A 26,204-nucleotide genomic window follows, 5' to 3' on the forward strand; every position below is an offset into this window, starting at 1 on the left:
CTTATTCTAACACAACCGTGCTATTTCTATCTAATAATTCACTAGCTAGACTAGTTTACAAATTACGGTATAAAAGGTACATTGATTATTTGTATCAGATGCTCGTACTTTAGAGATACAGTGAAAGTACTTCTCGTTAAGTACCTCGATAGAAAATTGTCATGACCTCTTCGCGACTGAATGAAAAAAGAAAGTGATCGTATAAAACTGCAAATACGTCAAAAAATCCCTGAAAAAATACTTTCGACTTTCAATTTACGGTATTTACATATACGTAATCCTACTACAGAAAAATCCATTCATCCTACACAAAAAATAATGTACATTATACATAAATACGTCATCGAATGTATTTTCAGGCACTGTTACAAATTACGGAACATTGTACAATTAATTAAATTTTCAAGAAATACCTACACTCCTATTTATACCATACTATTATCGCACTAGTTCTAAAAAATTTATCAGTGCTGCTGTTTCTATTGTTCTTGGAGCTCCCTGAATGAACTGAGATAAGTATTACATGAATAGAAAGAAATTCTGCATATTATCTTACGTGTCAAAATGAACTCGTACAAATATCCTTGCAGAACTTCTAATATGATATTAAGTTAAATCTGACATGCGCGTATGTAATTTGTAAATTTATAGGCATAACACATTATATGTGATTTACGTTGTTATATATACATATCATCGCCATTTGGGAGATTTATGACTCGATTATTAAAATACCTTATACAGAATATAAATAGGATTCTAGCTTCATTTTAGCATTTGGGGGTGATGTGAAAGGAGAAAACCAGGCAATAGAGAATCTTCCAAATACAGCTTGTACAGACTTCCATTTACTGTTACGAACCCATCTTGCTTCCTCTTTTTTCAACTGTTCGATGCCCTGTAATACAATTTTAACCCAATAAGTTTGTGAAAAATATGGATGATATTTTATATATCAGAGGCTTTTGATCCTCATTGCACATTCAAAAAGATATGTTAAAAGTAACGATTAAAAGTCTATACGTACCGTCTCGTCATTCCATATAGCTTGCAATTGAGTTCCCAACATTACAGCAGTGAAGATAGCAAATAAAAGTGCTTCAAATGTCAAGAATAATAGCAGTACTACGGTAGCAGGAGGACTGAAAGTGGAACATTCTCGCCATTCTTGTCTCACGCATGTTGTAAACTGTTGAACGCAAAGGAAGAACGATTGGAGTGAAATGCCAGCTATATAAAACTGAAATTTTCATCTATTAGTATTTAATGCGGACCACAGCAATAGTGCTATTGTTTAAGAACTCACAGTAAAGAGTACAAAGTATTTTTGATTATTTTCCCCTACACAGTTATTAACCCAAGGACAATGATGATCCATTTTTCTAATGCACCTATAAAAGTTGTAGTGCTTTAATGATATTTATTAATGCAGCATAACTACCCAACACACCTTTGGCAAACAGAGCAGTGATGTGCTCTATCTGGTTTGATAGAACAACACCTGGCACACTTAAATATTACTTGACCCTCTCTAAGTCCCATTTGTTTAATCATCTCCTTTGTTGCATTTCCTTTAGGAACGGCACCCTGCAAGAGTAAATAATATCTAGTGCCGAAAGTAGTTAAAAAATCATTCAAATAATTTTGCATACATTGGAAATTATATACATATGTTAAATACAAATTCATTTCTCAACTCACTGGATCTGTGAACATAGTCCTAAGATGTGATGCAAAAGCCAAAAAAGCTAATGTTTGAAATATAATCATATTCAGACTGGAATAAACAGTGTTTATACTGGGAATGAGAATTACTGCCATGACTACAAATTCTGCATAAATAATTAGCAGCCATGTTAGCACAGCACATATGATACCACATATATCCTGAAAAATATTAGAACTATATTCATCGATTATAATGAATATTATCAGTGTAAAAATAATTAATTTAGCATATCATATACCTTAATGCACCAAAATTTTCCACCCCAACATTTATTATGAATATCCTTTTCCCTTTGAAAGGGCATATACTCGTAATCCATGATTTATAATTCACTACAATTCTCTACGTCTTAATACATCATAATTACTCCAAAATAAAACAATGATATTGTGGTTGAACAAAGATACATGGTTAATTCTCTGAAAATTAATAAACATGTATTGATATCATAGTATAATGAACTTTTGCTCTCATGTTTCACATCGTACATTCACCTCAAGAAAATGAACTGTGCTTGAGAGGTGTACAATTTCAACAGAGACAATACAGGTATGCATTGAAATTGTTATCGAAAATATACAATAAAATATATTGATTAACAAGAAAGAATTTATAAAACATCAGAAGAATGTAACCTACTCCAAAATATACTTACATTGTACTATATATTACTTTTCATTGTGGCCAAAATTGCAGAAAACTCATTTCACTACATGTTTCTACATAAGACGACCTCCACTCCATTGATGCTGCAAAACTTTAACATTTTCGTGAAATCTATCATTGTCACCTGTCATACAATCAGAATCAAGAAAATACACCGCCACGAATAACGGCAGTCATGAGAGTGAAACGACTTATCGACTTGTGAAAGCAATGTGGAAGCAATCAAGAAATGAAAGGTCAGAAGTATTTATAACGTCCAATTAAAAAAGTGTGGTTTTGCAAATTCTATCAGGTACAAAACAATTCACAAATTGAGTGTGAAAATTTCGGAAGTGCGTAGGCGGCCTAGGCGAATATGATATCGCACCATAAAAATCTACATAAAATCGTTATACAGAGAAACTGCATCACGTTTTACTAAACAGTCGTAAGATGTAGTACGCGTGCTACAGGATGTGTTACGGGCAGTAAAGTAGTTGCAGCTACAAAGTACTTTCGTTTTACAATAGATGACAGACATCACGCGAAATTTAGGCTTTTTGTATATTTTGGTTGATTTTGGTATTTTGCTTTTCAGTGTCTGCCTTTTCCTCCGTTATTACATATTAAATTTATAAAAAAAATGACTAGCAAGAAAAAGTCAAACAAATTGTCGAATGCAACGGACAACACTGCTACAGTAGTATGGACAAAGGCAGAGAAATGTGCTCTTTTGAAATCTTTGAAAAAATACGGTCATAAGGACATTTCAAAAATTGCAGAGACAATACCAAGTAAGTCACAAAGTGACATAAAAATTTTAATTGATAAATTTACAAAGCAAGCCCGTTGTAAGAAACATATAAAAACTGAATCACCAATTGATAACTGGTTAGCAAGTGGTATGTTTCCTGATACTGATACTCTTATACCTGAAGCATTGTTGTTTATACAGTTGTATGAGAAACATCCACCAGAAGAGCAAACTGGGGGATGTAATTTAAGGTATTTACTTATAATACTTCTAAATATTATGGTTGGTGGAACGCAGTTTATTCACTGTTGTTTCTTTACTCCTTTCAGGGAAGTATACAACTTTTTGTATAGGATGGTGCTTGGACAACCCACCGTTGGTATCTCTCCTGAAGTAGAAAAGACTGTATATTATTTAATATCAAATATTACTAGAGAAGTATGGCCTGCCTCTCGGACTGAAATCTTAAATGAAATTGCTAAACTACCTGCTAAACAAAAATGTTTAAAAGTGTATCCTGGTAAAAAAATGTATTTTTAATGTTATGTTATACTAATAGATGTATTTATTTATATTTTTTTATCTAAGGTTGTTAAAAAAATGTTTTTGAATAGGAATCTGTTAAGTAAAAGACAAGTTATTCAGTGGATAAGCATGTCGGTGATATCCATTTGTAAAGTCTTCTTGTATTTATATGAAGGCATTAAAGAACATGAAAGATTACATGATAAAATGTTGAGTAAAGAAATAGATATGTATTCTTAATGTATAATTAATATGTATCCAAACTATTACATCTACAGTGATATGAATATGCAATATAACAGTAAACTAAATGTACAAAGAATTCCAGTATATTTTTTTAAATGAGCAGTAAGATACTATTGCAACTTACTACATACTTATCAACCCTTTCAAACATAAAATATGTCATCTAAATAAAACAAAAATTGTGCACGCATTTTTAAAACTGACAGTATTATGGTTTATAAAATGCTTCATTGTTTGTTTAGACTATTATTATAATAATGTAACATCATTACTATTTTCTCAGATCAAGTTTATTCTAAAATCTCGTTCGTCAATGGAACATACAATGATGATTTTCTAAGGATAATATGCATTATACTTTGGCAATCCTCTGTCTGACTAATCTTTTAATTTGTCTAATGTACGTAATTCAGGTGCCAACTTTATTTTATTATTTCTTTGGATTTTATGTCAACTATCCATAGAAAACCAATTATACGGTCAAGAATATTTTATATTTTCTAATAAAAATACTTCTCCTAAACACCATAGTTATCAATAGTGATACACATGGTATTTTTCAACAAGTTATAACATAGATGAATTTCAAATATGCTTTTCTTCCATTATCATTGGCTATGTAAACAGTTTTTTACTATTTGATTATCATGTAGTGGATAAAACAAAAACGTATATAAATAACTAAACGATCGAAGCTCGATATTTTTTATAATTAATACAGCGATCGTTGGTTAAAAATGATCTCATAAGTAACCATTTCAATGTTGCAATAATTTTGGATGAATACTATTCCATGTACTATGTAATTGATAAACAAGTTTTATAAAAGAGCACAAGTTATGTCTCTTCGCAACACACTGTGGAATTTTTTACTCAATTTCAACTAATACTACATATCCTTACAATTTGTTATACCACACATTTTTGATACCGTATTATAAGATATTAGGCATATAAGTTCTCGTAGTATTTTATTTTATTATAAAATTAATTTAATCCCATGGTCAATCTCTACGTATGACGACACCAGAAAAAGAGCAGTAGATTTGTTGGAATAATTGTCTATTATCGACGATCAACGTCCATTAAATATTTTCAAAGAAATCAACACAATTCAGAAATCCAACAGCATATGGAATTACAACAGTAAACTCAAAACGTTATTTTTTGGGGAATAATAAGTATTCATAGCGTGCAACAATTTTCTTTAAAATTTAAAAATATTCAGGGACTACGCATACGTGTAATGTTCGTACATTAAAAATGCATTTATAGTTAGTAGCGGTAACTGTAAACATGTAGAGATTGTTATATAAGACATGTTCACAAATACGCGACAGACGGAAGCCATGCATCATTGCATCGAGGAGGAATTGATAAAAAGGAACAGCCTCTGTGTATTCTGTGTCTGAAACGAACTGTATGTTATTTCAATCCCCTTCAGAATTTCTATATTACTTCCAGCATATCTCCCGTGTCTATTATGCCCACTAGCTACCATCAGACACAAAGTCCCATAAGGCTGGCGCTCTTTACTAAGATCTCCTTAGTGATCATCAATAGAATCTATAGAAACTTTGAACTTCAGAAAAGTATCATTTACGACAGTGACATCTAATTCTTATTATTTCACCTAATTTAACAAGTCCGACCACGATTCTTCATCGGCCTTGGACTGCTTTTTTTCTTTGAAGTCTGGATCAAATAATCCGATCTCTTTCCGAAATTGTGCTTCCTCCGATAATTTCATAGTACTTCTGTTACTGGATGTTGAATCACTAGTCACCTTTGAATCACCACCCCAATCCCAGGAAGAGTTTATATTTGGGGAGTTACCTCTGCAAGTAATGACAAAGGGTTTCATTCAATGCTTCCACAGATAGGTAAAATAGAGGAAATACTTGGAAAAAAACAGTTACTTACTTTTGGCTTGGTCCTGTAACAAGAGATGACCTCTCGGTGGAATGTGAGTTAGTGGTTGCATTGTTCTGATAAGTATTTGATGTATTTTGATAATGTTCACTTGAATTATAATGCTGCTGCTCAGATGAATTGCTCCCTGCTATATCACCCCAACCTCTTCTACCTAAATCGCCAACCTATAAGTGATTGAAAAAATTATCACCGCTCTCATAATTCAGGACGTATCATGTAACTGATTTGAGATTTTAATGTTTGTTGTATTAGAGGAAACTACCTTGGCAGCTAGAGTATTAACTTGTGCTCCCATATCTTCCAACAAGGTACCATCTCTCACCTAATAAAATCCAAAGAAAACCCCCCCAAATAAAAACCAAACAATGTTCAATAATGAGAAATAAGTAATTTGATATGAATGAAAACTAAGAGTGAAAACGTAATGTAAATAAAATGTAAAAAAATTAAAAAGAAAGCATACCTTATTTCCCACAGAAACACTAACTTCTGATACCTTTTGCGTAGCAATGCCACCAATCTTTATAGCATTTTCCGTTGCTTTGCTTGCAATTTTTGTAGCCGAGGTAGAAAACATTGACCAACCCTGAAATTAAATTTTGTTAATCTTTTGCATGACAGATACAAAAATTTATTAATGATAAGAAACCTTACACTTGCTAAAGAAGATACAGCAGTACCAAAGAATTCCTGAGATGAACTCTTAGGAAGAGGATCCATTTGATAACCAAAACCTCCATATTTTCCACCTTGATTTGGGGGCAAATCGCTGCAAAACTGATACTTATGAAATAACCATTCCAAGTGGAAAATAGTAAATTTCTATTTACACATAAATAATACTCACTCAGGACGACTTGCATTTTCATTCTGTTTCCTTGCAAAGAATGATTCAGTTTGACTTTTAAAACTAGGAGAATTTATATTCTGATAAGAGGGACTTTGGTCACCCTGGTAAGATCCATATTCTTGTGTTTTACCTTCTTGAGGACTAGTGCTTGTAAATAACTTTGCACTTGCACTAGATGGACTCCAATTCTCACCTCGTGCTAGAGTTGCTATCTAATAAAAATATGTAACATTACATTAAAATAAAATAGTATAAAAATTAAGAATGTACTAATGAAGAAGGTTACATTGTTCTGAAAAGAAGTTTTGACACATGACAATATAACTCCTATTTATGAATGAATAATTACTCTGTAACAAGAAGATATCACTACACAAATTTTACCTTATCTCTGTATAATGCTGCTGCCTTGGTATTATATTTATGTGATATTGGCATAGACTCATCCCAATCTGGTTGAGAATCCAAAAATTCTCGAGCATTTCTATTTCCTCCAACTTTCATCTTTTCCAGTTCAGTGTCTTTCCATTTATCCATTGAAACGGAACGAACAAACGAGAGATGTACACCAAGTCCTCTATGCTTACCAGAGCATTCAAGGCAAATCCATATTCCATATGTAACCGAGACCCATTGTGGGTTATGAGCTCCGCATTCAAAGCATTTCTATAATGTAGTTAAATTAAACAATATCGCTATACCTGATTAAACATACTGGACTTCTTACATTATTTTCATCTCGAGGCTTTAATTCTCCCAAGACACGCCGTGTGCGAGGACTCGCCATGATTGCTTCCCCGTGCGGGCAAAATTAATTTCCAAAATATTTCAATGAACTGCCAAGAACCTCAAGTTTACTCAAGTGCCACACGTTACTTCAGCCGATTGACAAATAAGCTTCGTGGTGAAGAATATTATAGAAAGGAAAGTACGAGTTTGAATAGAGTCATGTGCTTTCATATGCTACCATCTCCGCTGTCTTTTGAGATAACAGAATATTCTGTTACATTAACTTCATAAAAAAAACCTTTACGACATTCCTCATTACATACATCTTCTAACAATATCTGAAAATATTTAAATATCAGTGTAGATCTAAAAAAACCTAACGAGACAATATACAGATTTTTGGAAATATGAGAAATTTTGCTTTATTTTTTAATTCATCAGCAAAATACATTATATAGATTCTATTTTCATAGAACTTATATAATTAGAATTTACAACTGTGTGTTCACGGTATAATTTTATAAGTAATTTTACTTTGAAAAAAGTGTTTAATAATTTGAATTGTTGCAAATGTATCTCTAGTAGTCTACCGCAGAAGCAGAATAGTTGCATTGTGGATCAGGCTTGCGCGCAAAATAGTCAGTTTAGGAACCCGAAGCAACCCCACCTATCGTCCATGACAAATGCAACTTTTACTTCCGGTTGAGTTCGGCCGCCGTACAAGATTTTTTGGGTTTAACAGTATTCTTGCGTAGTGCTTGTGTTATCCTACATCATCCGTCACTTTTCTCGACTGTACTTGCAATTTGCAGTTATATATCTTCGAGGGATATATTTTGTTTGTCGTATGTCCATCCAGAATCTCAACACATTCGGTAAATATTATATTTTCCATTCATTAAATCCTTCGTATCCGAGAGGATAGTTTTGGCAAAATGGCCGTCGCGTCTTCGCTTGCATCATACGAATCAACCTGGTTACAACGTTCTAGCAACGTTTTTATATAGTTTATTAAAATTTTGTACCATTCTGACTTTTCTTAAGTTATTGGAGCAATTGGGCTTTAGCATAACATGGAGCATTTGTTTGTTTCACAGACCCCTTTGCAGATGCAATCAAGGGTTCAGATGATGATGTCCAAGACGGTCTCGTGCATATAAGGATCCAACAGCGGAATGGTCGCAAGACCTTAACCACGGTGCAGGGGCTTTCTTCTGAATATGACTTGAAAAAAATTGTCCGGGCATGTAAAAAGGTGAGACATCGCTACTTTGCGGATCTATTGTCTCTTTGCTGTCACTTTGTGTTAACTTGTCTATATTTAGAACTGACGTGAAAGATTTTTCAACCGATGGAATACCGTTGTATTTATCGCTGACGATCTATATCTAGTAAAAATAAATTTAAATCATTTGTATTCTCGTTAGTTTTGCGTCAATTGGGCCAAACTATCGGCAATTTGATATTGCTTTGAAAATGGTAAAAAAAAACAGGTTTCTAGAAGATGCTGGAAATTTTAGTTTTCTCTGTAAGTTAGTCATACTGTGATTGTTCTAGAAATTTTTGATGAGTAATACATATTGAAGCTTATGAGAATATATTTATATATGACCTTGTCCTCATTTGGTATCACCAATATGTAGAAACAATTATGGATGTGACCTTGCTTGTGTTGACCTTATAATTGATGGCTGCTCCTGAATATGCGTACATATGATCAATGAATTCATCAGTACAATTCCATTAATGTTAATCAAATACTTTTTTCTTTGTAAGTGATTGTTTTATTTATTTCCAATGTAACTCATATGCTGATACTTTTGGAGCAATCAAAATACAACAACTTATGCCATTTATTAGAAAGCTTTGATGCATAATTAAAATAGGAAAATTATTTACTTCTAAAAATAATTACAGGAGTTTGCCTGCAATGGGACTGTAATTGAGCACCCGGAGTACGGGGAGGTGCTGCAGCTGCAGGGGGACCAGCGAGAAAATATATGCCAGTGGCTAACGAAATCAGGTCTGGCAAAACCTGACCAGCTGAAGGTTCACGGTTTTTAATCAACCAACCATCCATGCCACTACCTAAGACAACTCCACCATCACCAACACCTTATCATCTTAAATTATCTGTATCAGTCACTACTACTTGTTGATACTTCGTGGGATACCCCATTATATACGCATATATATTTCAATAAAAAATATATAACAATACCATATAGGCACAATATTCTAATCAGACATTTTGTAAGATTATAGGAAAAGCAATACCTTGCAGTCTTATGTTAAATAATCCACTGAATTTTTCTCACATTTTAAATAATAGTAATAATAGTAACTATTTGAGGAAACACATTTACAAGCGATAGATACAGATAGTAACGGATGGATGTTTCTTTTCATATTAGATGATATGTATCTGGATGCGATAGATGTCTTCAGAGAAGATAAAATGCGTTATCCTAGGTTTCAGATTGGCTTCTCCTTTGTAACTACTGACTGCTTTGCTTTCTGTATACAGTAAGGACAACAGAGTTTAGTTTGCGCTTAAATATCATTTGTTTTCGATTTTCGTGTCTTTTATTCCACATTGTATTATTTATTAAAATATAACATTTTAATGTAACAATAATGATAAACAATTTGGGGGGGGAGGGGTTTAGTTAAAATAATTTTTTTTCATTATAAAACCAGTATTTACTAAATGAATTGCCTTTTTAGTAAACACATGTGACTGTTCTAGATAAATAAATGGTAATTCAGTAGCTTTTGAATTTATTTTATTCTATCCTCTATGATACATTTGATACTAGTAGTAATACAACAGGTTATACATATATAAAAATCGACAAATTTGTATTTATACTCTGTATGATGTTTCTCATATCAGTCCATGTAAAAAAGCATTTTAAAAAAATATTAATATAGTGTGTTATTTGCTAAAAGTGAGACTTTATCAAAATTGTATATATTAATATGATATTGGTACACGTTAAATAAATATTTGGTCGAAACAAATGGTGCAACACATTACAGACCTGAGATGCACCGACATTTGTTCAATTTGACCAAGTCATTTATTTTTAGACGCAGATTCAGTTTCGTGTCCAAATCCATCGCTCACAAAGTATCTGTTGACAATGAGTGTTAAAGATTCAATTCTCTTTAACGATAACAATCTCACGCATACATGAAGTTATATTATACACTAAAAGCATATTTTATCTAGACAAATGATAAAGACAGAACGATCATTCGATCTATTATTTTATTCGTTTGCATTTTTAATTTAGAATATACGTGAACATGATCATGCAGTCGGTTGCTGATTTCTTATCAATGCTTACCGGCAAGAATATTTTTAAGACCCCTTTATATCTTTCGTATTTACTTTGACTTGAAAAGGATAAGAACTAAGCTTTATTTGACAATGTTACTATACAGTTCAAGAAGTTTTATTTTCAGATGAATGAGGTAGAAGTAATTTTCGAATTTTACGTAACGATAAGGTAAAATTTTAATTTGAGTTTAAATGTCCAACGTATTCAATACGTACGTATAAACTTTCCCGTTTCCGTTAGATACAAAATGGTTGCGGATCCACTGCAAAATTCGTCATGGACCTCGGATAACGAATGTGAAATCTTGGAAGGAGTCAAGAATTTGACGTATGTGTTAAAGGTCATGTTTGAATTTAGCACAGAGGTATTTTTTGAGAATATTAAATGAAGATTTTTTTCTGTCTTTCGGTACAGTTATGTGCGTTGTGTGCTCGTTATTCTTTAATTGTCATACGTGCGTGTAAAGTATTCTCTCAGAGTAGATGATGTCATTTCAGGCGTTTTCGGGATCATACGGGATCGTCGTCGATGTCCTTAGATTAGTCATTCCATGTTCAGATAACTCTACTGGGAGTCAGCCAAAGTGTAACGAGCCAATCGCATTCTACTATGATGAAAATTGTGCGCCATGACTGGTGCATTGCAGTACAACTGGTGTGGCGGAAAAGAAACAGTCGAAGATAGATTAAACGGTGCTGACAAATCGAGCGTTTGAGAAGAGAAAAATACTAGAAAATTAAGAAAGGAAAGGAGACAAAGGTGTCACGTATCGTTTCGGGATTAGCCATGGTTGATGGGTGTTGTACGTTAATCGGGTTGAATAAAGGGCGTTCTTGAATATTCGATCTATAAAAGAAACTGGAACAGGGCTTGAAGAGAGAAAACGGGACGTTGCAATTGCGTTGAGACGATGAGTTGATTGGAGTTGATACAACGTTCGAATCTGGCGGTTATACCGGTTGTTCGAGCGAAATCAAGAGATGGCATTACTACTAGCCTACATAGCTACAACCCACAATGCATTGAGCCACGGCATGTGCCTTTCTGTGTCGGCCATTTTGTAGTTTCCTTGAGAAATTGTGTTGAGTTGATTCTTCTCCTCGGTAAGATTTTAGCAAAATTATCAAACGGCGTAATTCGCAGTAATCCGAACGATGTAGAGGAACGGGAAGACGTGCTCGTGGCTAATGAATATTGGCTCAAGGGAAAGGAATAAGGGTGCGTTTCGCACACGGCGGTGTGTGCCCACGGTCCTACTCCCGAGAACGAGCCAGTAAACGAAGCTGGCGAGAGCAGCTATTGATAAAGGCACATGGAATCCGGGATTGTTTCGGGATGAATGGTGATTTCAGTAACGACATTTGCTACACATAAGTGCACTCGCGGAGTGGTTGTCGTTGTGGTTGCGTGCGTGATCGCCGCTAGCCCAGCCAACATCTCGCTCTATATTTGGCCAGTCGCATCCAACATATTGCATATCTTGCCCTTTCAAAATTCTTACTTTCCACGGTGTAACCTTTCTCAGACAGCTCCGCCGGAGGGATACAATGTGACGTTCCAACGTGAACATTGGGCGATCGCATGCTGTGCTTCCGCGAGGACAGTAATTCGCATGTGGTATGGTTCGTCCGAACGGCTCTTGACTTTTGCTTTTGAAAGCGCTAAGAAACGAATTTCGAGTTTTTTTCGCGCGATGACTTGTCGATTTTTCTTCTTTGCTCCGTGATAGTCTTGCTATAATTCTATGGTTTCATTTGGCCATAGCGTGGTTTATGAAAATCTGGTACAGCTACGCGTCAAATCTTCCTTCTTTTTTTTCCTTCCCTTTTCACTTCATTGACTGCATAGTCAAAAGTGCGGCGAATACAAAATATAAACTTCAGTATTTAATATTTTCATAATTTTCAATGTTGCCTCTATCAACAGTTTGTTCACGTTCAATCAGTTGTAAATTATATATTTTTAAAATATTTGTCTTTCAATGTGCAGCTTCTTACTTCGCTTGAGATTTAGCCACTCACGTCAGAAAGTCATATTATTCTCTTGAAAATTGTTGCCTCCTATGATGCAACCTTTTTCAGAAAAATCCATAACAGGTATGTAATATGTGAGAGTTCAGCTGTTGTAGGCATGATATGCTGTGCAAAAGGAATTTCTAACGTGTGTTATTACTAGCTTGGGTAAGGATTGATTTGTGAGTATAAAAGGGGGTGGGGATCTCAATGAAAGGTTTGCAGCATATCCACAAATGTTTTAGTCAGCTAGTCATCATAGATTTTTTTTGCATGCTAGATTACTTAGGACATTGATGTATAGTTTCGTAAAATTGAGTTTTTTTAATGCAACGACTCAATTTGAGTGATGGATACTGATCAGATAAACTTGAATGAAGATTAAAATTATGGTTCAAAGTTCTTTTTTTTATTAACAAAAACATTTCATGAATTTTAGTAGTAGCCTTAGATAGATCAATAAGTAGAACAAGTTATTTGTCTATAGCTGATCGTACACTGAAATATGATTCCAGCAACTTCCATAAGTAATTCTCTAATTTTTAATATACTCTTCACTTAAACATTAACTTATACAACATGAAAAGCACAAAATTCATTACACATAAAATTAGATTAGGATGATCATATTTTTTATCAAACTGAACAATTTCAGTGATACGTTGATGAACTATTTTAGAAACATCAAACACAATTAACACAAGAATATTAAGATTGTGTAAAGCAAAACCAAAATTCCAAGCATAATTCTCAAAGATCTGCAACTATGTGCTCTAGCGAAAAGACAGCACATGCATATCATACAATGCAATTTGGTACTTCCATATAAACACTGTGTAAGCATAGGCATCTCTATTTTTTTTTTTAAATATCAAATGCTCTTACCATGTTCATACAATAAAAATGACTAAGCAGTATTTTCCCATAGCGTTCACTTTGCGTTTCGGAATGATCCATAAGGAAATAGCAGCACGTGTCGTGGGTAAACGATATCAAATACATGTCATTTGTCTATATATATTTTTCGGTTATGTTCCAGGGTACGTGTACATGAATGGGGACATTGGGAAGCTCCCACCAGGGGCGGTTTACCCAGCCACCCCTGAACCCCTGGGTACTGTCGGGGGTGTTGTTGGCAGTAACGCTTCGAGTTTAGACTACGGCGTCATGAACGGAGGACCGAGCGGAGGTGAATTGATGCTCGACGCGGGCGCGGGTAATCTCGATCCTACAGGCCAACATCCCATAGGTATGGGTGGTGCTGTTGGCTATGCTCCAGTCGATGTTGCACCCTTAGGAGATGCACCCCCTGCGCCTGGACCGATGGCTGATCTCTCCGTGCCTGGCATACCTCTGGAACAATTGAAACAGATGCTCTCTTCTCAACTTGAATATTACTTCTCCAGGTAAGTCAGGTCACTTGAAATTTGGGAAATAACTTTGAGTTTTTCTCGGTATTATTGGACCATATGGGGATTCAACTTGATTATATGCATTCTGCATTAATTATTGCATTATAAGATGTTCATGTTATATCAACATTGTTGATATCAACACTACTTGAACTAACCTCGTGACTAATGTCTCGTACACTATCTTAAAAGATTTGGGTATGCTTTACTTGGAACTTATAATGTATCTTCATTCCTTCACTTAATAATAAAAATATGTTTATGCAATTCAATCTCGGTGGTTGTATTACAAGATGCAATTCCGTTTTATCACTTACATTAAATTCCATACGCGCCATTGACGCGTGAAAACTGTAAACTCGTATGAATTTAATTTAAAATATGTAGAACGTACTGACTTAAATCAGAGCTTAATACCGTTGCCAGCTTATTTCGTTACTGTACATGTATAAATTTGTATCGCTGAACAGACTATGACGCATGTGGTCATGCTTTACGTATATTTCTCGGTACTATATACCTAGTAGTATGATCTGTATCTTTATTATTGCTTTATGATTGTAGTTGAGGATAGTATTAACCGATTGAAAGAGAAAGAGAACAAAGAAAAAATGAATGATCAACAGTCACGAAGCAATTATGTTTCTTCTTTCAGAGAGAACTTAGCCAATGATACATATTTATTATCGCAAATGGATAATGATCAATATGTGCCGATATGGACGGTAGCGAATTTTAACCAGGTGAAGAAATTGACGAAAGATATAAAATTAATAACGGAGGTGCTGCGAGAGTCTCCTAACGTTCAAGTGGACGAGGAAGGACAGAAAGTGAGGCCAAATCACAAACGATGTATTGTAATTCTCCGGGAAATTCCAGATAGCACACCGCTAGAAGACGTGAAGGTCAGTCGTCTTTTTGTTTCAGATAATATTTAATATATTATATTTTAATATTTATGATTACATATGTAACAATAACTTCAAGGAAAAACAATTTTTATCGTCATTATATATAATCTCTTTTTGGATATATTTATCACGTTCCAAACTGATTGTTATATATATATCTGTAGAATATTTTTGTGCTCCGAGACTTTTGCATTAAAACTGTCTTTCTTTACGTTCACAGAATTTATTCTCAGGAGAGGGTTGTCCAAGGCTTATCTCGTGCGAATTTGCCCATAATAGCTCGTGGTATGTAACTTTTGAATCTGACGAGGATGCTCAAAAGGCGTATAGGTTTCTACGTGAAGAAGTACGAGAATTTCAGGTAACGTATTACTTTTTGTACTATGGCATTTAGAGGCACGTATTGGTAGGCGCCTAAATGACCTGTGCTGTAGTAGTATAATATTAATAATAATAACAACAATAGACGTCCTGTTGTGTATCAAGATACTACTCGTAACGCGTACACGTATAAAAAAACAATTCTGTCTCAATCAAATTAAATAAGAATAAATTCTAGTTATTATCGATTGTTCGGTTGTGGTCTTAAATCAGGTGGTCAATGGAGACATATCGATTTTAAGTCATAACACGTTAAAATACATGCGATAAGAGATAAGAGATTATTATGACGCAAGGATAGATTGACTCTGATCAGTCATTCTCTAATTGCCATGATCAATATTACCATACCATTCGCTGTAAAATGCAATACATACTCAACCACGTGTCCTTTTCGCCCTTATTATTCAGGGAAAGCCAATAATGGCACGCATCAAAGCTAAACCAATGAACAGGCTACCGATCCCAGCGGTAGCTGGTGTTGGTGGGATTAAAAATGGATACAGAACTCCTCCAGCACCGCCCGTTTACGACCCGAGCACCTATCCGCCTGGTCAGCAACGCTTCCTGTACACTAATGGTACGACTATGCCGCAGACGACTATGCCGCCATACCCCAACCAGGTTCATGTCTATGTGAGTAAACATTAAATAACGATACTGAAACAATACTTGAAATGACTTTACACTCTTATGTGACTTACGAGAGGTGTATCGAACATCAGCAACGGGTGAATAACCGTTGAGAGATTTATTTGCGGTAGCAATTTGAAGATCGCTAACGCTCGAAAGTGCAGCAGGATCTAATGTTTCAGCATCAACCGTTTTACCCGGCCGGGATGATGCCCTGGGGACCTGCGAGTCCTGCATATTTCGATATGGCCGGTGTCTTTACAATGAATGGTATTACACCGCACACTTCATTCAAACCACCCAACGCAAGATACAATCAGAGAAACAGGTAAGCAAGATCTTTTGCATACGATATGAGTTTGCCTGCCGATACACAGACGTATCGGTAGAATTTCTCCAGATAGCGCTAGATAAGCTCTAGAAAATTGTTAATGATGTTCAGTATATGATTAATGATTATTAGACATTTTTATCGTATATATTGAACGTTATTGCTCTGCGTCAAGGTTTAGTTATTTAAAAGACAAAAACGTTAACAATTTTTTTCTCTGTGATTCAGAAATAAGCAGAGAAATGGATCCGAAAGGAGTGGCTTAATGGATGGCGGTGGTGGTATGGCCCCGATGGGTCGAAGTTCGCATGCTCCAATAAGCGGTGGTGGTCCAGTGTCCCTGGGAGCGACGGCTCCCGCGCTCTCGTCGAGCTTGCCCACGATGAAGCCAGCCTCTTCCTATCAAACTGGCACAAAGTTCCATTCCTCGCATACAGCCACGTCGGCTGGAGAGGCTCAGTATAGTAGCAGCAGCAACAGCAGCAGCAGCAGCAGCCACGTTAAAGGGCCGCAGGAGAGTGACGCTCAGAGTCTGGACTCACCGGTTCAGTTTCCGCGTCATCGTACACACCGCAGGACCAAAGACCAAGATGCCCTCGCTAAAGCCAACAACAGTAGCCCTCTGCCGTCGATCAGAGAGTCCAATCCGGCCAGTAACTCTCAGTATAATCGAGGGGTCCAGTTTGACTTGGAGGCTGCTGCCTTCCCTCCGCTTCCTGGCCTCGATGCCGATCTTGCAAAGTCTCACAACACTCCGACCGAAAGTGCTGCTACCGACAGCTTGCAATCTCAGAATAGGCTTTCGGACGTAGTGAAGGGCACTGCTAAGCTAAAAAGCACAAAGGACAAGGAACCCATGGTAGGGGCTGCTCAACAGTATCACCACCAACAGCATCAGCAACAACATACTAGCAACAGCAGCAGGTCAACGAGCCCAGGGTCATCAAATGCTGGCGCTCACGGCGATCCTGTCGCCAATCCTGGGACTTCGGGGCTAACTGTATCTCAGACTGTCACTTCCGCTGTTCAGGCGGCCATCACCACCAGCCCTGCTCCTGTCGCAGTTGCTCCCGGCATCGGTGCGGCTTCCGCCACCGCCACAGCCACTACCAACACCAATGCTTCTGCTAGCAACACTGACTCCACAGACATCGCTCTCAGCACCATCACTCTCACTCCCCCGTCATCTCCCGATAAGTGAGTGTGCTTTATTCTTATATATATTTATATATATATATACATATATATAGAATTATATGTGATTATATAAATATAAATATATATATATATACATATACATATATATATATTTACACGCGCGCTGGCGCTCTAATGCGTGTACACGCGTACACGCGGTTACGCGAAGAGACAAAGTCGCGCGCGCAGACAGCGCTACACTCGACATGCACGGGTTCCATACGCGTGCATGTTAAAGGGACTTTCGTTTCTTTTCTTTTTTTTTTTTTTTTTTTTTTTTTTTTTTTTTTTTTTTTTTTTTTTTTTTTTTTTTTTTTTTTTTTTTTTATTTTTCATCGAAATATTCTTTTGCAAAGCCTTGTTAAGAATTATTCGATTGCTTTAAATGGTGTTCATTGGTATGTCTATGTGTGGGATGTGTATGCGTATGTATACATATGTGTATACGCGTACACATATGTCTACACAAAACTCGTGCAACGGCGGAACGATAAGGTGATGTACAGGTGCAGGACACGAAGCCTGCGGAATGCTGAGTTGTCTTATTAAATGTCGTTGGCTGCGTAATGTGCTATGCGTTTTTTACGGTGGATGCGTATTTGTTTTTTGTTTTTTTTTGTTTCCTTTTTGCTCTACGATCGTCATCCCACCAACGTCCACCATCTTGTATACTCGTGATTCATATATTATAGAGGAAAATGAAAAGGTGTTGCGCGCTCACGGGAAATATATCAAATGTTATCCTTGCGCCGTGGCAACGATCTGATTTTTTTTACCCCTTTACGAATAGTCTCTATTTTGTTTTAGTCATTTATAAATAGCGCGAGAGATTCGGGGAACGAGTCGTGTCTTGGTCGGTGAGCATGTGAAATCGTAACGCGAGGCTGCAAGTTCGTGCGGGAGAAGTCGCCCGGGCGTAGGATACGACAGGTCGACAGACTGGCGCGTCTATTTCTCATAAAAATTGCTTCGAGAGATAGGGAGGATATGGAAATGATATGAAAATTAAAAAAAAAGAATATGGAAATTCATGCCCGATAGTCGCATTGATTGCCTGAAATTTATTTTTTAGTTTTTCTCTCTCTCTGTTATTTAGGTAGTGCTCCGTTAGATGGCGGTTGTTTTGTGTGTGGTGGCGCATCGTGCAAGTGTCGAATATGATTTTTTTTTTCTTGTTTTACAACAGTACCTCTCGTCCAATCTCGGCTCCTCACGTTGTCCCGCTATATAATGTTCAGCCTTCAATTACGAGATTCCTGTGTGAATAATATCTATCCAATACAGTAGTATATATATATATACTTTTTTATCAGTAATTACCCTATCTCTATATTATTTTCTCAATCTCTCTCTCTCTCTCTCTTTCTCTGCTCATTCGTTCGCTCGCACGTTGTACAAATCACGGGGTCCTAAAATCGTTTTTCTTTTATTTCACGTTATATAAAACTAAAATGCATAACCGATGCAATCATATATATATACATATATATATATATATATATATATATATATATATATATATATATTCATAATTTCATACGTATACATATATAGCACAGTAATAGGACGAACGAGTGGCACATATTTTAACTCTGTCCTTCTTTATCATACTAGTAGCCAATTTTTTTTCTTCTCCTATTATTCCGTCGCTTCTATGCTTCATTCTTCGACGAGGCGCATTTAACGTTACCGGCGTATATATCGGGATTCCCCATCCGATGATAACCCTGTTGTTGTACATAACTCTCGTGCGGCCCCTCGCCTTCGCGCTTTTCTCGAACGACGTTCGACATCGTCGCTCATCCTATCCCGTATGCGGTGGTCGTTAAACAATTGAGAGATGTACGTGCTCTACCGTCGCTTCAATTTGCCATTTTGTTTTTCTTTCTATTTTTTCGCGATCACGACTCGTTTGAAACGGGCGTTAAATCTGCTTCCCACGTCATTGGACAAGCTATGTGCACGGACATGTACATAGAGTTATTCAGTAGAATCGCACTACCTGAACATGGTTGTACCATAAAAATCAAATGGACGTTTTTACTGAATAATCCTGTACATACAATCGGGGTGCCAATTGACTTTCCCAGTGCTGTCGTACCGATACAGCCTTTCAGAAACAAGAGTCGCCCCTCCGATCTCTGTACGTGAGGATGGAATAGATATTATTTAATAGAAAACAATGAAACTAAAAAAAGATTAAGAAAATTGAAAAAATGCGAAATTCGCTACGAACAGAGCCAAGGAGAGGGTATAGAGGCATTTGGTAAACGATAGTTAGTCAACGCGGGTCCATGCTGCACCCCGCGCAACGTATACTCTTAAATATGACACGCTGTCGTAATCTATATATATATATATATGCAGGTATGCGCGAGTGCATGCAGTACTATGTGGTAGCACAATGCATAGGTCTCTCTATGTAGCATGGGTTAAATTCCTTGCCTGTACTGCCGCGACAGATGAACAATACCTAGGGACTACTATAATATTCAGGGTTTATTATTATTATTATTATTATTATTATTATTATGTTATTATTATGTTATTATTATTATTAATTGTTCGGTTTCAAGTTACTTTTAAAGGCATTTTGAATTAAAGTTTGTAGTTTTAAATAATTAATAATTAAGCTGTAATTTTTCGACACGTAAATACAATAAAAGCATGGTTCATTATTATTTGGTAATGACTATAGAATCATTGTCAATGAAACTAAATAAACGATGTGTATACTGGTTTTTTAACCGTGTGTTGCCACCTTGCAAGTACCCATACTCCCGACTAGGATTAGCTGTTTCGCCAATAGAGAGAGAGAGAGAGAAAAAGAAGAAAAGTCCCGCAGGAGAGAGAGATAGCGTAGGAGACACCTCCGACAGGAAGCACGTGTGCGCTGGCTGTGAATCGAATGATTCGTGCATGATGGTTAAAATTCCGTAGTAATGCCCAATTGTCATTAGCGAGGATCGGTTATATCGAGTGTCCTCTTATTATTTACTTAAATAGCATTGTATTTGGATTATCGGTACGATTGGTATTTAAATTTATTGTCTTTCTCATTATAATTGTTATTATCTTTATAATATTTCGTATCTTTTGACGCGACACGTACATATTACTATACTTACGCACGCCTAGGTTTAGCCCCTTACTACTGAAATGCACCGCTAACAGATCTATAAAGACTGACGACTCGAACATGGTGAACGGTGTGGATGAGGCCATAAGTACAAATGCGCATGCAGCAGAAGATTCCGAACCAGTAACCAGTTGTGACTGCGACGTCCCTACTACCCCACAGAATCCTCAAACACAAGCCGGAGTGGCGTCTGCCTCTCCTTTAGTAAGTAATCTTCATCATCTTGCTTACCAAACTCTCTCTAAGTCCTCCCTCCCTCCCTGATGATCCTGACAATTACAATCGAACGCTCCGATTGAGTTGTTTGGATCGAGGCATCGTCTTCTTTGCGCTTTTCTATTGACTTAAGATTAATAATCAATTAGGTCTGTGATTAATTTGTCTCCTTTTTTTTAATTCTTTTTTTTTTCTTTCTTCTTAGTCAGATAAGCCATTGCGGTGGTCCGTAGTCCCGTTGCGTTGTTCATGGTAATTGTCCCAGTCCGTCATATCATCTTTATCGCATGACTGCTGGTCATCGACCTTGATGATTGATCGATGACGATCCATAGATCATCTTTTTTAATTGAATCGAGAGGATATCACTATCACATAGTACAGCATGAGAGAGCTTGAGGGACTGTCTTTTTTTTTTTTTTTTTTTTATATATATATATATATACAAATAGCTAGTTGATATTTACGTGTATCGTGTTACGAAATTATTGTTCTCTCAGATGTAATATGATTATTTATTGTCTCCGTTGTCAGATACGAAAGAGATACTTTGTTAGTGGTTAAGAAGACGTTACCTATTGTGCTGTACGAAATATTTATAGAAAATATTGAAGTATAGTTATACGATACTCTTATTTTCAGCGTTTATGCCATCCGGCTGGTTGGGTTAGACTTGTCTTTGGGACGATATTCAGTTAAACTGCGTTGCAAGAGCGTGCACGTGTTACTAGAGTGCAACAAAGATTTTTGGGTTCACGCTAGAACGACACTTGTGTAATGTAATATTATTTATCAAGAAAGCGAAGTCTTGATAGTCATTCTATTATTTTATGTCTTTCGCGGATCGCTAATTAGAATTGACTGTTAGCTTACGGTCTTGTGGCGTAGGGTCGATTTAGAATACGCGTGTAAATCGATGGCACCGTTTACCTTGAGTCAACGCGGGTTACTCTTTGGTACTTGGGGGGGGGAAAAAGTAAAATTGTATAGGCAAGAGTCAAATACTTTTTCCATGTAAGAAATGTATTAACGTTTGGATGACTTGATTTTTTTTTTTTAAATGAGGTTTGATAAACTGCTCGAGCTGCCCTTTCGAGAGACTAATTATTTTCTTTTTCTTTCTGCAGGATCTTACGAGGCCGAGCTATGCCCAAGTAGCGCAACACTGTCGAGAGGTACCTTGTACAAAACACAAAACGGACGAGAGGGACGGACACGTATAAAGGCAACGTGTAAGTAACGAATCGACACGTCTTTATACATTTGAGAGTCCCTGGAGGCGCGACTGTCGCCAATCCGGACGTGGAGTTACTAATGGAAGTTTTCGATGGAAGTCCTTAAACAATGACAGACCCGTTATATTCACACGAGAACTCTTACAGATATCACTGCAATCAATTTCGATATTTAGCAGTTACTCTTTATTTGGATCGAAGTGGATTGATTAACGCTGCTTTTAATCCCAAAGTGGTCGTACAGTGGGCACGAAAAGAACTTTCTACATTGTACAGTGACTTCGCCTACAATGAATGCGGCATCGATTATACCACAGGTTATTATGGAATTATTCAAAGAGACAGTAATTCGCCCTACGTTTAAGGGACACGATCGCTGACAGGATAATACATACTGTGCAGGGGGAGTATTGTTATTGCTTTGGTTCTGTGATTTTGGAGGTACATATTTGTTAGCTTGTAAAAATGTTAAACTAACGTGTTAATCCTTTTAATTCCACCTATTATTCCACGACTCCAAAATGAAAATGACAAAAAAAAACTTACCCCCACCTACTCCTTCCTACTACCTTCTTACCCCACACTCAATCCTCTTGTCCCTCGTCCTTCTTCTTCACTCCCGTTCCCCCTTTCCAATGCAGGGCCGTGACTGGGAAAAAGTTTATCTTTGTGCCAAACCCTGCTAACTCATACGCATCTTCGTAAGCATCTGGGAACAGCGACAGACTTGCTTAATTGCGATCTAACCTTTATTCGAGAATATACGTTATTATTTCAAGACCGTGTCGAGAGTCGCTATTCGAGGAACCTCCTTTTACTTTTAAGAAAAAAAATTTAAATGGAACTCATCGTATATGATGTACTTGCGTTCATGACTTTCACGAGCGGTATAACTTTTAGTTTCATTTGGATGTTTAATTGTCGACTTTACGTTTTTCCAGAATATCGACCGCGCCGCGCCAAAGGGAAAGAGAGATCGAGTATGGCTATATTAGATCTAACGTGCTTTGGTATGACTTCCAATATCAGGGAACAGAGATATACATATAGTTTATTGCCAATATATTGGAGGATTCTAATGTTTTTTTTTATTCGCCATTCTTTTAGCATACTTGTAGGAGCTCGACAGAAATGTTTAGGGAGTTCAGGAGAAAATTATTAAAAAGAAAAAAAAAAGATGCAAACGACAGCTTCCGTAGTTTAATTTGTCACGATACTAAAAAAAAATTGTACTCGTATAATAGACAAAGATTCTTTCTTTTTTTTTTTTTAAGAGATAGAGATAGATGTCACTTTGCCTGTGGCACGGAACAAAGTGTATCGAAGAAGACGTTACAAATTAAGAATGTTTTGTCTCATGGAAAGGAAAAAAAAAAGAGTAGGTTTCATTTATTACGTTTTTATTCTCATTTATGCCTTTTGAAAGAAAATCAATTTATGATACTTAAGCTATATCTCAGTCGTGTAATTATTGTAAAGTAATAGGGGTACTAGGAATATTCAATTTAGCATAATATCGATGTTCCAGTATGTTACACCTCATAATATGTGGAACAAGAAATGATATCAATATACTTCACGAAATACGAATTAAAAGTGTATTTTCGAAAATTTACGTAGAAGGAATGTGCTTCGGTTTTCGCCAGGTAACAGGATACGTCAGATCCCAGTTACAGGGATTAGGTTACGCGGAGAGACGAAAACGACGGTAAAATGACTTGGTTGACGTAAGAGATAATTCGAGTGAAAAATTCTGATGTCGAGGTAAAGAAGAAAAAAAATGTACGCTGGGCTCCTCTCGAAATATAAAATATCCAACGACGGAAACCAATACGGTACCTCAGCGAGAAAACGTTCACGCGTTACGATTATAAAATTGTAAATTGCGTGCACGCGATCTTACCCGGAATGGCACTGTCGCCATCTTGATTTAATCGTGAGAATTAGTGAAATAATTGTCGCGATTAAATTCTAGTCTCTGTTGGAGGAAGCTTTGTAAATTCTCTCTCGATAATCAACGACAGAGACATCAGATTAAATCCCTGTATATCGATATTCTGGAAGATCTTCGTGCGACACTTTAAATTCGCGTTTAACCGAGTGAAATTGTAATTGTTGCGCTGTTCGACGACACCTCATTACGGCACTGTTTTATTTTAAGGTCGTTACGAGAGATAACATATTTAGAATTATGCTTTGGCAAGTAACATAAGAGATGTCAGGAAAAATGGTATTTGAGCACACAATTAAGTGCCTCAAGTGTTGTGTATATTACAGGAGCTTGGCTTTAGATGTTATACGATTATATGTACCTATACATTATAGTAAAGAGCGCATATGATATATTTGTTACTGATATGCGTGCAGAATTAAGGTAATGGATGCTAAAACTAAACAACAAAAAAACCCAATCTCCTGAATCACGAAGAATTATTGTCGTATGTAATTAATACTTTAAGTTGAATGCGCTGCCTTCTTTTAATTTCACTCTCTCCTTTTTTTTTGTATTTTACGCGATCAGCAACAATGCCGCAGATACGACGAGACATGGTTAATTTGTATTTGTCGCCGACGAACCGATTAATAATATTAATTACTTCAGTTTGTAAGTTGGTGCTGTAGACGGTTAATTGTAAAACTATGCGTCTTGGTTTTGGCCCTGTTCTTTCTCGCATTAAAGATCAGAAAAAGTCTACATAACCTCACAGATAAGTTGCGTGCGTAATCGATCGATCAGATTTGCATACACATCCAAAAGTTGTACCATGACCTTTTAATTGGTAAATCGACATTTAAACTAGCCTCCACGATCGAGGCAGTGCTATGCTTTATTCGATTGGATTATTTTCTTTGTCAAGGTCACGAAGGTTGCCAGAGAACTTTAATGGACTCTCTGCACAACCCGATTTGCATGAAATTTATCTACTCGCAAATGCGTTTTACCAATGAAAAGAATGGGCCGGCCTTAATTGTACGAAAATCTAAAAAAAAAGTAGTATTGGCGAAGAATTGTCAGCATTTCTCGAACTTTTTTCATTTAATATCAATGATAAGCCATGAGCGACAGAGCGAACGAAAAATTTCATCTATCGTCGCGTATATATATATATATATCGTCGTTTCGAGGATGGTAAATTTATGATGCGTGCTAGTATATTTAATTTTGCAATTAATTGACATTCGAAAAGTCGAAAATACGATTGTCCGTATCGTGGACACTCTCTTTACTAAGCACGTAACGTAACGTGGCACCAAAATGGATTATAAGCGTACGACCATGTTAAAGATACGATGACCAACAACGTGACATTACCTTAGCCTTGGATCTAACGTTTAACAAGAAAAGTGAAATGTTAATTTTCACGAAAAACTAATTTTAAGGATTTGTATCTTTCTACGTTAATGCGTGCACGTGTCACTTGTATTGCATTCGGATTTAAGATAGTTCTTGCTCTTCTATTGGAAATAAATTGCATACGATTGAGAAATCAATGTGTGGAGCGTATATCAATGATCGTGGTCGCAGGGATGTTTGTATATACGATATGAGGAACGTAAATAAGTACGTGGGTAATATATATTAATTTTTTTTTCTTTCTCCATAGATCCAAGGTGTAGGAATTCCGCTTGATCGGTACTAAGTTATTCGAAAGTAAATGCAGAGTAGGGAACTAACCTAAGCATATTGTCACAGAATTCTCTCCCTTTACGATCCATCAACAATATTGTGGCTGGTAATATTTAGTTACTCGATAAATCAGCATAAACTGTGATTAGATACAAAACAAAGTAAATCCACGAGAAAAAAAAAAGAAATACGATGTAATGTACAATGTAATGTTTGTTTGGTAGGCTGCGGGTCTACAAAGTCTGATTTTTTTAACTACTACGAGAATGTGTATTATAATATGGTCTACGACGTTTGTTTATTACTATGTAAAGTGACAGATTTCAAAATTAAACATTAATTACTGTTA

General features: G+C 36.2%; 5 protein-coding genes and 1 long non-coding RNA gene across 25 annotated transcripts; 3 read left to right on the forward strand and 3 right to left on the reverse strand.

The window, feature by feature from the left end:
- Positions 1-321: 321 nt before the first annotated feature.
- LOC107263526 (palmitoyltransferase ZDHHC3) lies at positions 322-2,875 on the reverse strand. 2 transcript variants are annotated; one of them, XM_025080878.1, is made up of 7 exons: positions 2,385-2,875; positions 1,968-2,148; positions 1,702-1,887; positions 1,451-1,587; positions 1,307-1,391; positions 1,028-1,189; positions 322-898 (listed from the first exon to the last, which is right to left on the reverse strand). In XM_025080878.1, the coding sequence occupies exons 2-7, from the start codon at positions 2,046-2,048 to the stop codon at positions 737-739; spliced, it is 813 nt and encodes a 270-aa protein (XP_024936646.1). In that variant the 5' UTR covers positions 2,049-2,148; positions 2,385-2,875; the 3' UTR covers positions 322-736. The 2 variants fall into 2 exon arrangements, with proteins under 2 accessions (XP_024936646.1, XP_015586323.1); XM_015730837.2 differs by having other exon boundaries at positions 1,028-1,240; positions 2,385-2,874.
- LOC107263527 lies at positions 2,669-3,975 on the forward strand. The gene is made up of 3 exons (XM_015730839.2): positions 2,669-2,687; positions 2,973-3,379; positions 3,458-3,975. Exons 2-3 carry the CDS (start codon positions 3,018-3,020, stop codon positions 3,666-3,668), a joined length of 573 nt encoding a protein of 190 aa, XP_015586325.1. The 5' UTR covers positions 2,669-2,687; positions 2,973-3,017; the 3' UTR covers positions 3,669-3,975.
- LOC107263525 (ADP-ribosylation factor GTPase-activating protein 1) lies at positions 3,967-7,602 on the reverse strand. 2 transcript variants are annotated; one of them, XM_015730835.2, is made up of 8 exons: positions 7,412-7,600; positions 7,069-7,350; positions 6,682-6,896; positions 6,489-6,603; positions 6,298-6,420; positions 6,097-6,156; positions 5,823-5,998; positions 4,172-5,737 (listed from the first exon to the last, which is right to left on the reverse strand). In XM_015730835.2, exons 1-8 carry the CDS (start codon positions 7,469-7,471, stop codon positions 5,533-5,535), a joined length of 1,236 nt encoding a protein of 411 aa, XP_015586321.1. In that variant the 5' UTR covers positions 7,472-7,600; the 3' UTR covers positions 4,172-5,532. The 2 variants fall into 2 exon arrangements, with proteins under 2 accessions (XP_015586322.1, XP_015586321.1); XM_015730836.2 differs by lacking the exon at positions 6,097-6,156 and having other exon boundaries at positions 3,967-5,737; positions 6,331-6,420; positions 7,412-7,602.
- A 454-nt stretch (positions 7,603-8,056) lies between these two features.
- On the forward strand, positions 8,057-10,048 carry LOC107263470 (eukaryotic translation initiation factor eIF1). Its single transcript, XM_015730713.2, has 3 exons — positions 8,057-8,288; positions 8,511-8,668; positions 9,331-10,048. The coding sequence occupies exons 1-3, from the start codon at positions 8,261-8,263 to the stop codon at positions 9,475-9,477; spliced, it is 333 nt and encodes a 110-aa protein (XP_015586199.1). The 5' UTR covers positions 8,057-8,260; the 3' UTR covers positions 9,478-10,048.
- A 134-nt stretch (positions 10,049-10,182) lies between these two features.
- Positions 10,183-10,850, reverse strand: LOC107263471. Its single transcript, XR_003058502.1, has 2 exons — positions 10,767-10,850; positions 10,183-10,550 (listed from the first exon to the last, which is right to left on the reverse strand). It is a non-coding gene; the product is annotated as an uncharacterized LOC107263471 (long non-coding RNA).
- A 126-nt stretch (positions 10,851-10,976) lies between these two features.
- Positions 10,977-26,204, forward strand: LOC107263466 (la-related protein CG11505). 18 transcript variants are annotated; one of them, XM_025080860.1, is made up of 10 exons: positions 11,542-11,978; positions 12,750-12,856; positions 13,812-14,178; positions 14,840-15,089; positions 15,316-15,456; positions 15,888-16,112; positions 16,274-16,437; positions 16,669-17,637; positions 20,776-20,980; positions 22,120-26,204. In XM_025080860.1, the coding sequence occupies exons 2-10, from the start codon at positions 12,823-12,825 to the stop codon at positions 22,213-22,215; spliced, it is 2,451 nt and encodes an 816-aa protein (XP_024936628.1). In that variant the 5' UTR covers positions 11,542-11,978; positions 12,750-12,822; the 3' UTR covers positions 22,216-26,204. The 18 variants fall into 18 exon arrangements, 15 of the variants coding, with proteins under 15 accessions (XP_024936634.1, XP_024936628.1, XP_024936630.1 ...); XM_025080861.1 differs by lacking the exon at positions 11,542-11,978 and adding an exon at positions 12,087-12,102; XM_025080866.1 differs by lacking the exons at positions 11,542-11,978; positions 12,750-12,856 and adding an exon at positions 10,977-11,087.

Source organism: Cephus cinctus, unplaced genomic scaffold (genome assembly GCF_000341935.2).
Source record: "Cephus cinctus unplaced genomic scaffold, Ccin1 Ccin1_scaffold0153, whole genome shotgun sequence".
Taxonomy (NCBI): Eukaryota; Metazoa; Arthropoda; class Insecta; order Hymenoptera; family Cephidae; genus Cephus; species Cephus cinctus.

Bases quoted from the DNA above. Each gene is read 5' to 3' on its own strand.
- LOC107263525 (XM_015730835.2), bottom strand. From the start codon at position 7,471: ATGGCGAGTCCTCGCACACGGCGTGTCTTGGGAGAATTAAAGCCTCGA. The intron at 6,421-6,488 runs GTAAGGTTTCTT...ATTTAATTTCAG, and splicing joins CTGTATCTTCTTTAGCAAGT to GGTTGGTCAATGTTTTCTAC. The intron at 5,999-6,096 runs GTAGTTTCCTCT...AATCACTTATAG, and splicing joins TTAATACTCTAGCTGCCAAG to GTTGGCGATTTAGGTAGAAG.
- LOC107263466 (XM_025080860.1), top strand. From the start codon at position 12,823: ATGATGCAACCTTTTTCAGAAAAATCCATAACAG. The intron at 16,113-16,273 runs GTGAGTAAACAT...TCGAAAGTGCAG, and splicing joins CCAACCAGGTTCATGTCTAT to CAGGATCTAATGTTTCAGCA. The intron at 16,438-16,668 runs GTAAGCAAGATC...TCTGTGATTCAG, and splicing joins AGATACAATCAGAGAAACAG to AAATAAGCAGAGAAATGGAT.
- LOC107263470 (XM_015730713.2), top strand. From the start codon at position 8,261: ATGTCCATCCAGAATCTCAACACATTCG. The intron at 8,289-8,510 runs GTAAATATTATA...TTTGTTTCACAG, and splicing joins CCAGAATCTCAACACATTCG to ACCCCTTTGCAGATGCAATC. The intron at 8,669-9,330 runs GTGAGACATCGC...AAATAATTACAG, and splicing joins TTGTCCGGGCATGTAAAAAG to GAGTTTGCCTGCAATGGGAC.
- LOC107263527 (XM_015730839.2), top strand. From the start codon at position 3,018: ATGACTAGCAAGAAAAAGTCAAACAAATTGTCGAATGCAACGGACAAC. The intron at 3,380-3,457 runs GTATTTACTTAT...TACTCCTTTCAG, and splicing joins ACTGGGGGATGTAATTTAAG to GGAAGTATACAACTTTTTGT.
- LOC107263526 (XM_015730837.2), bottom strand. From the start codon at position 2,048: ATGGATTACGAGTATATGCCCTTTCAAAGGGAAAAGGATATTCATAAT. The intron at 1,588-1,701 runs GTGAGTTGAGAA...TTACTCTTGCAG, and splicing joins GGACTATGTTCACAGATCCA to GGTGCCGTTCCTAAAGGAAA. The intron at 1,241-1,306 runs GTGAGTTCTTAA...TGAAAATTTCAG, and splicing joins AATACTTTGTACTCTTTACT to TTTTATATAGCTGGCATTTC.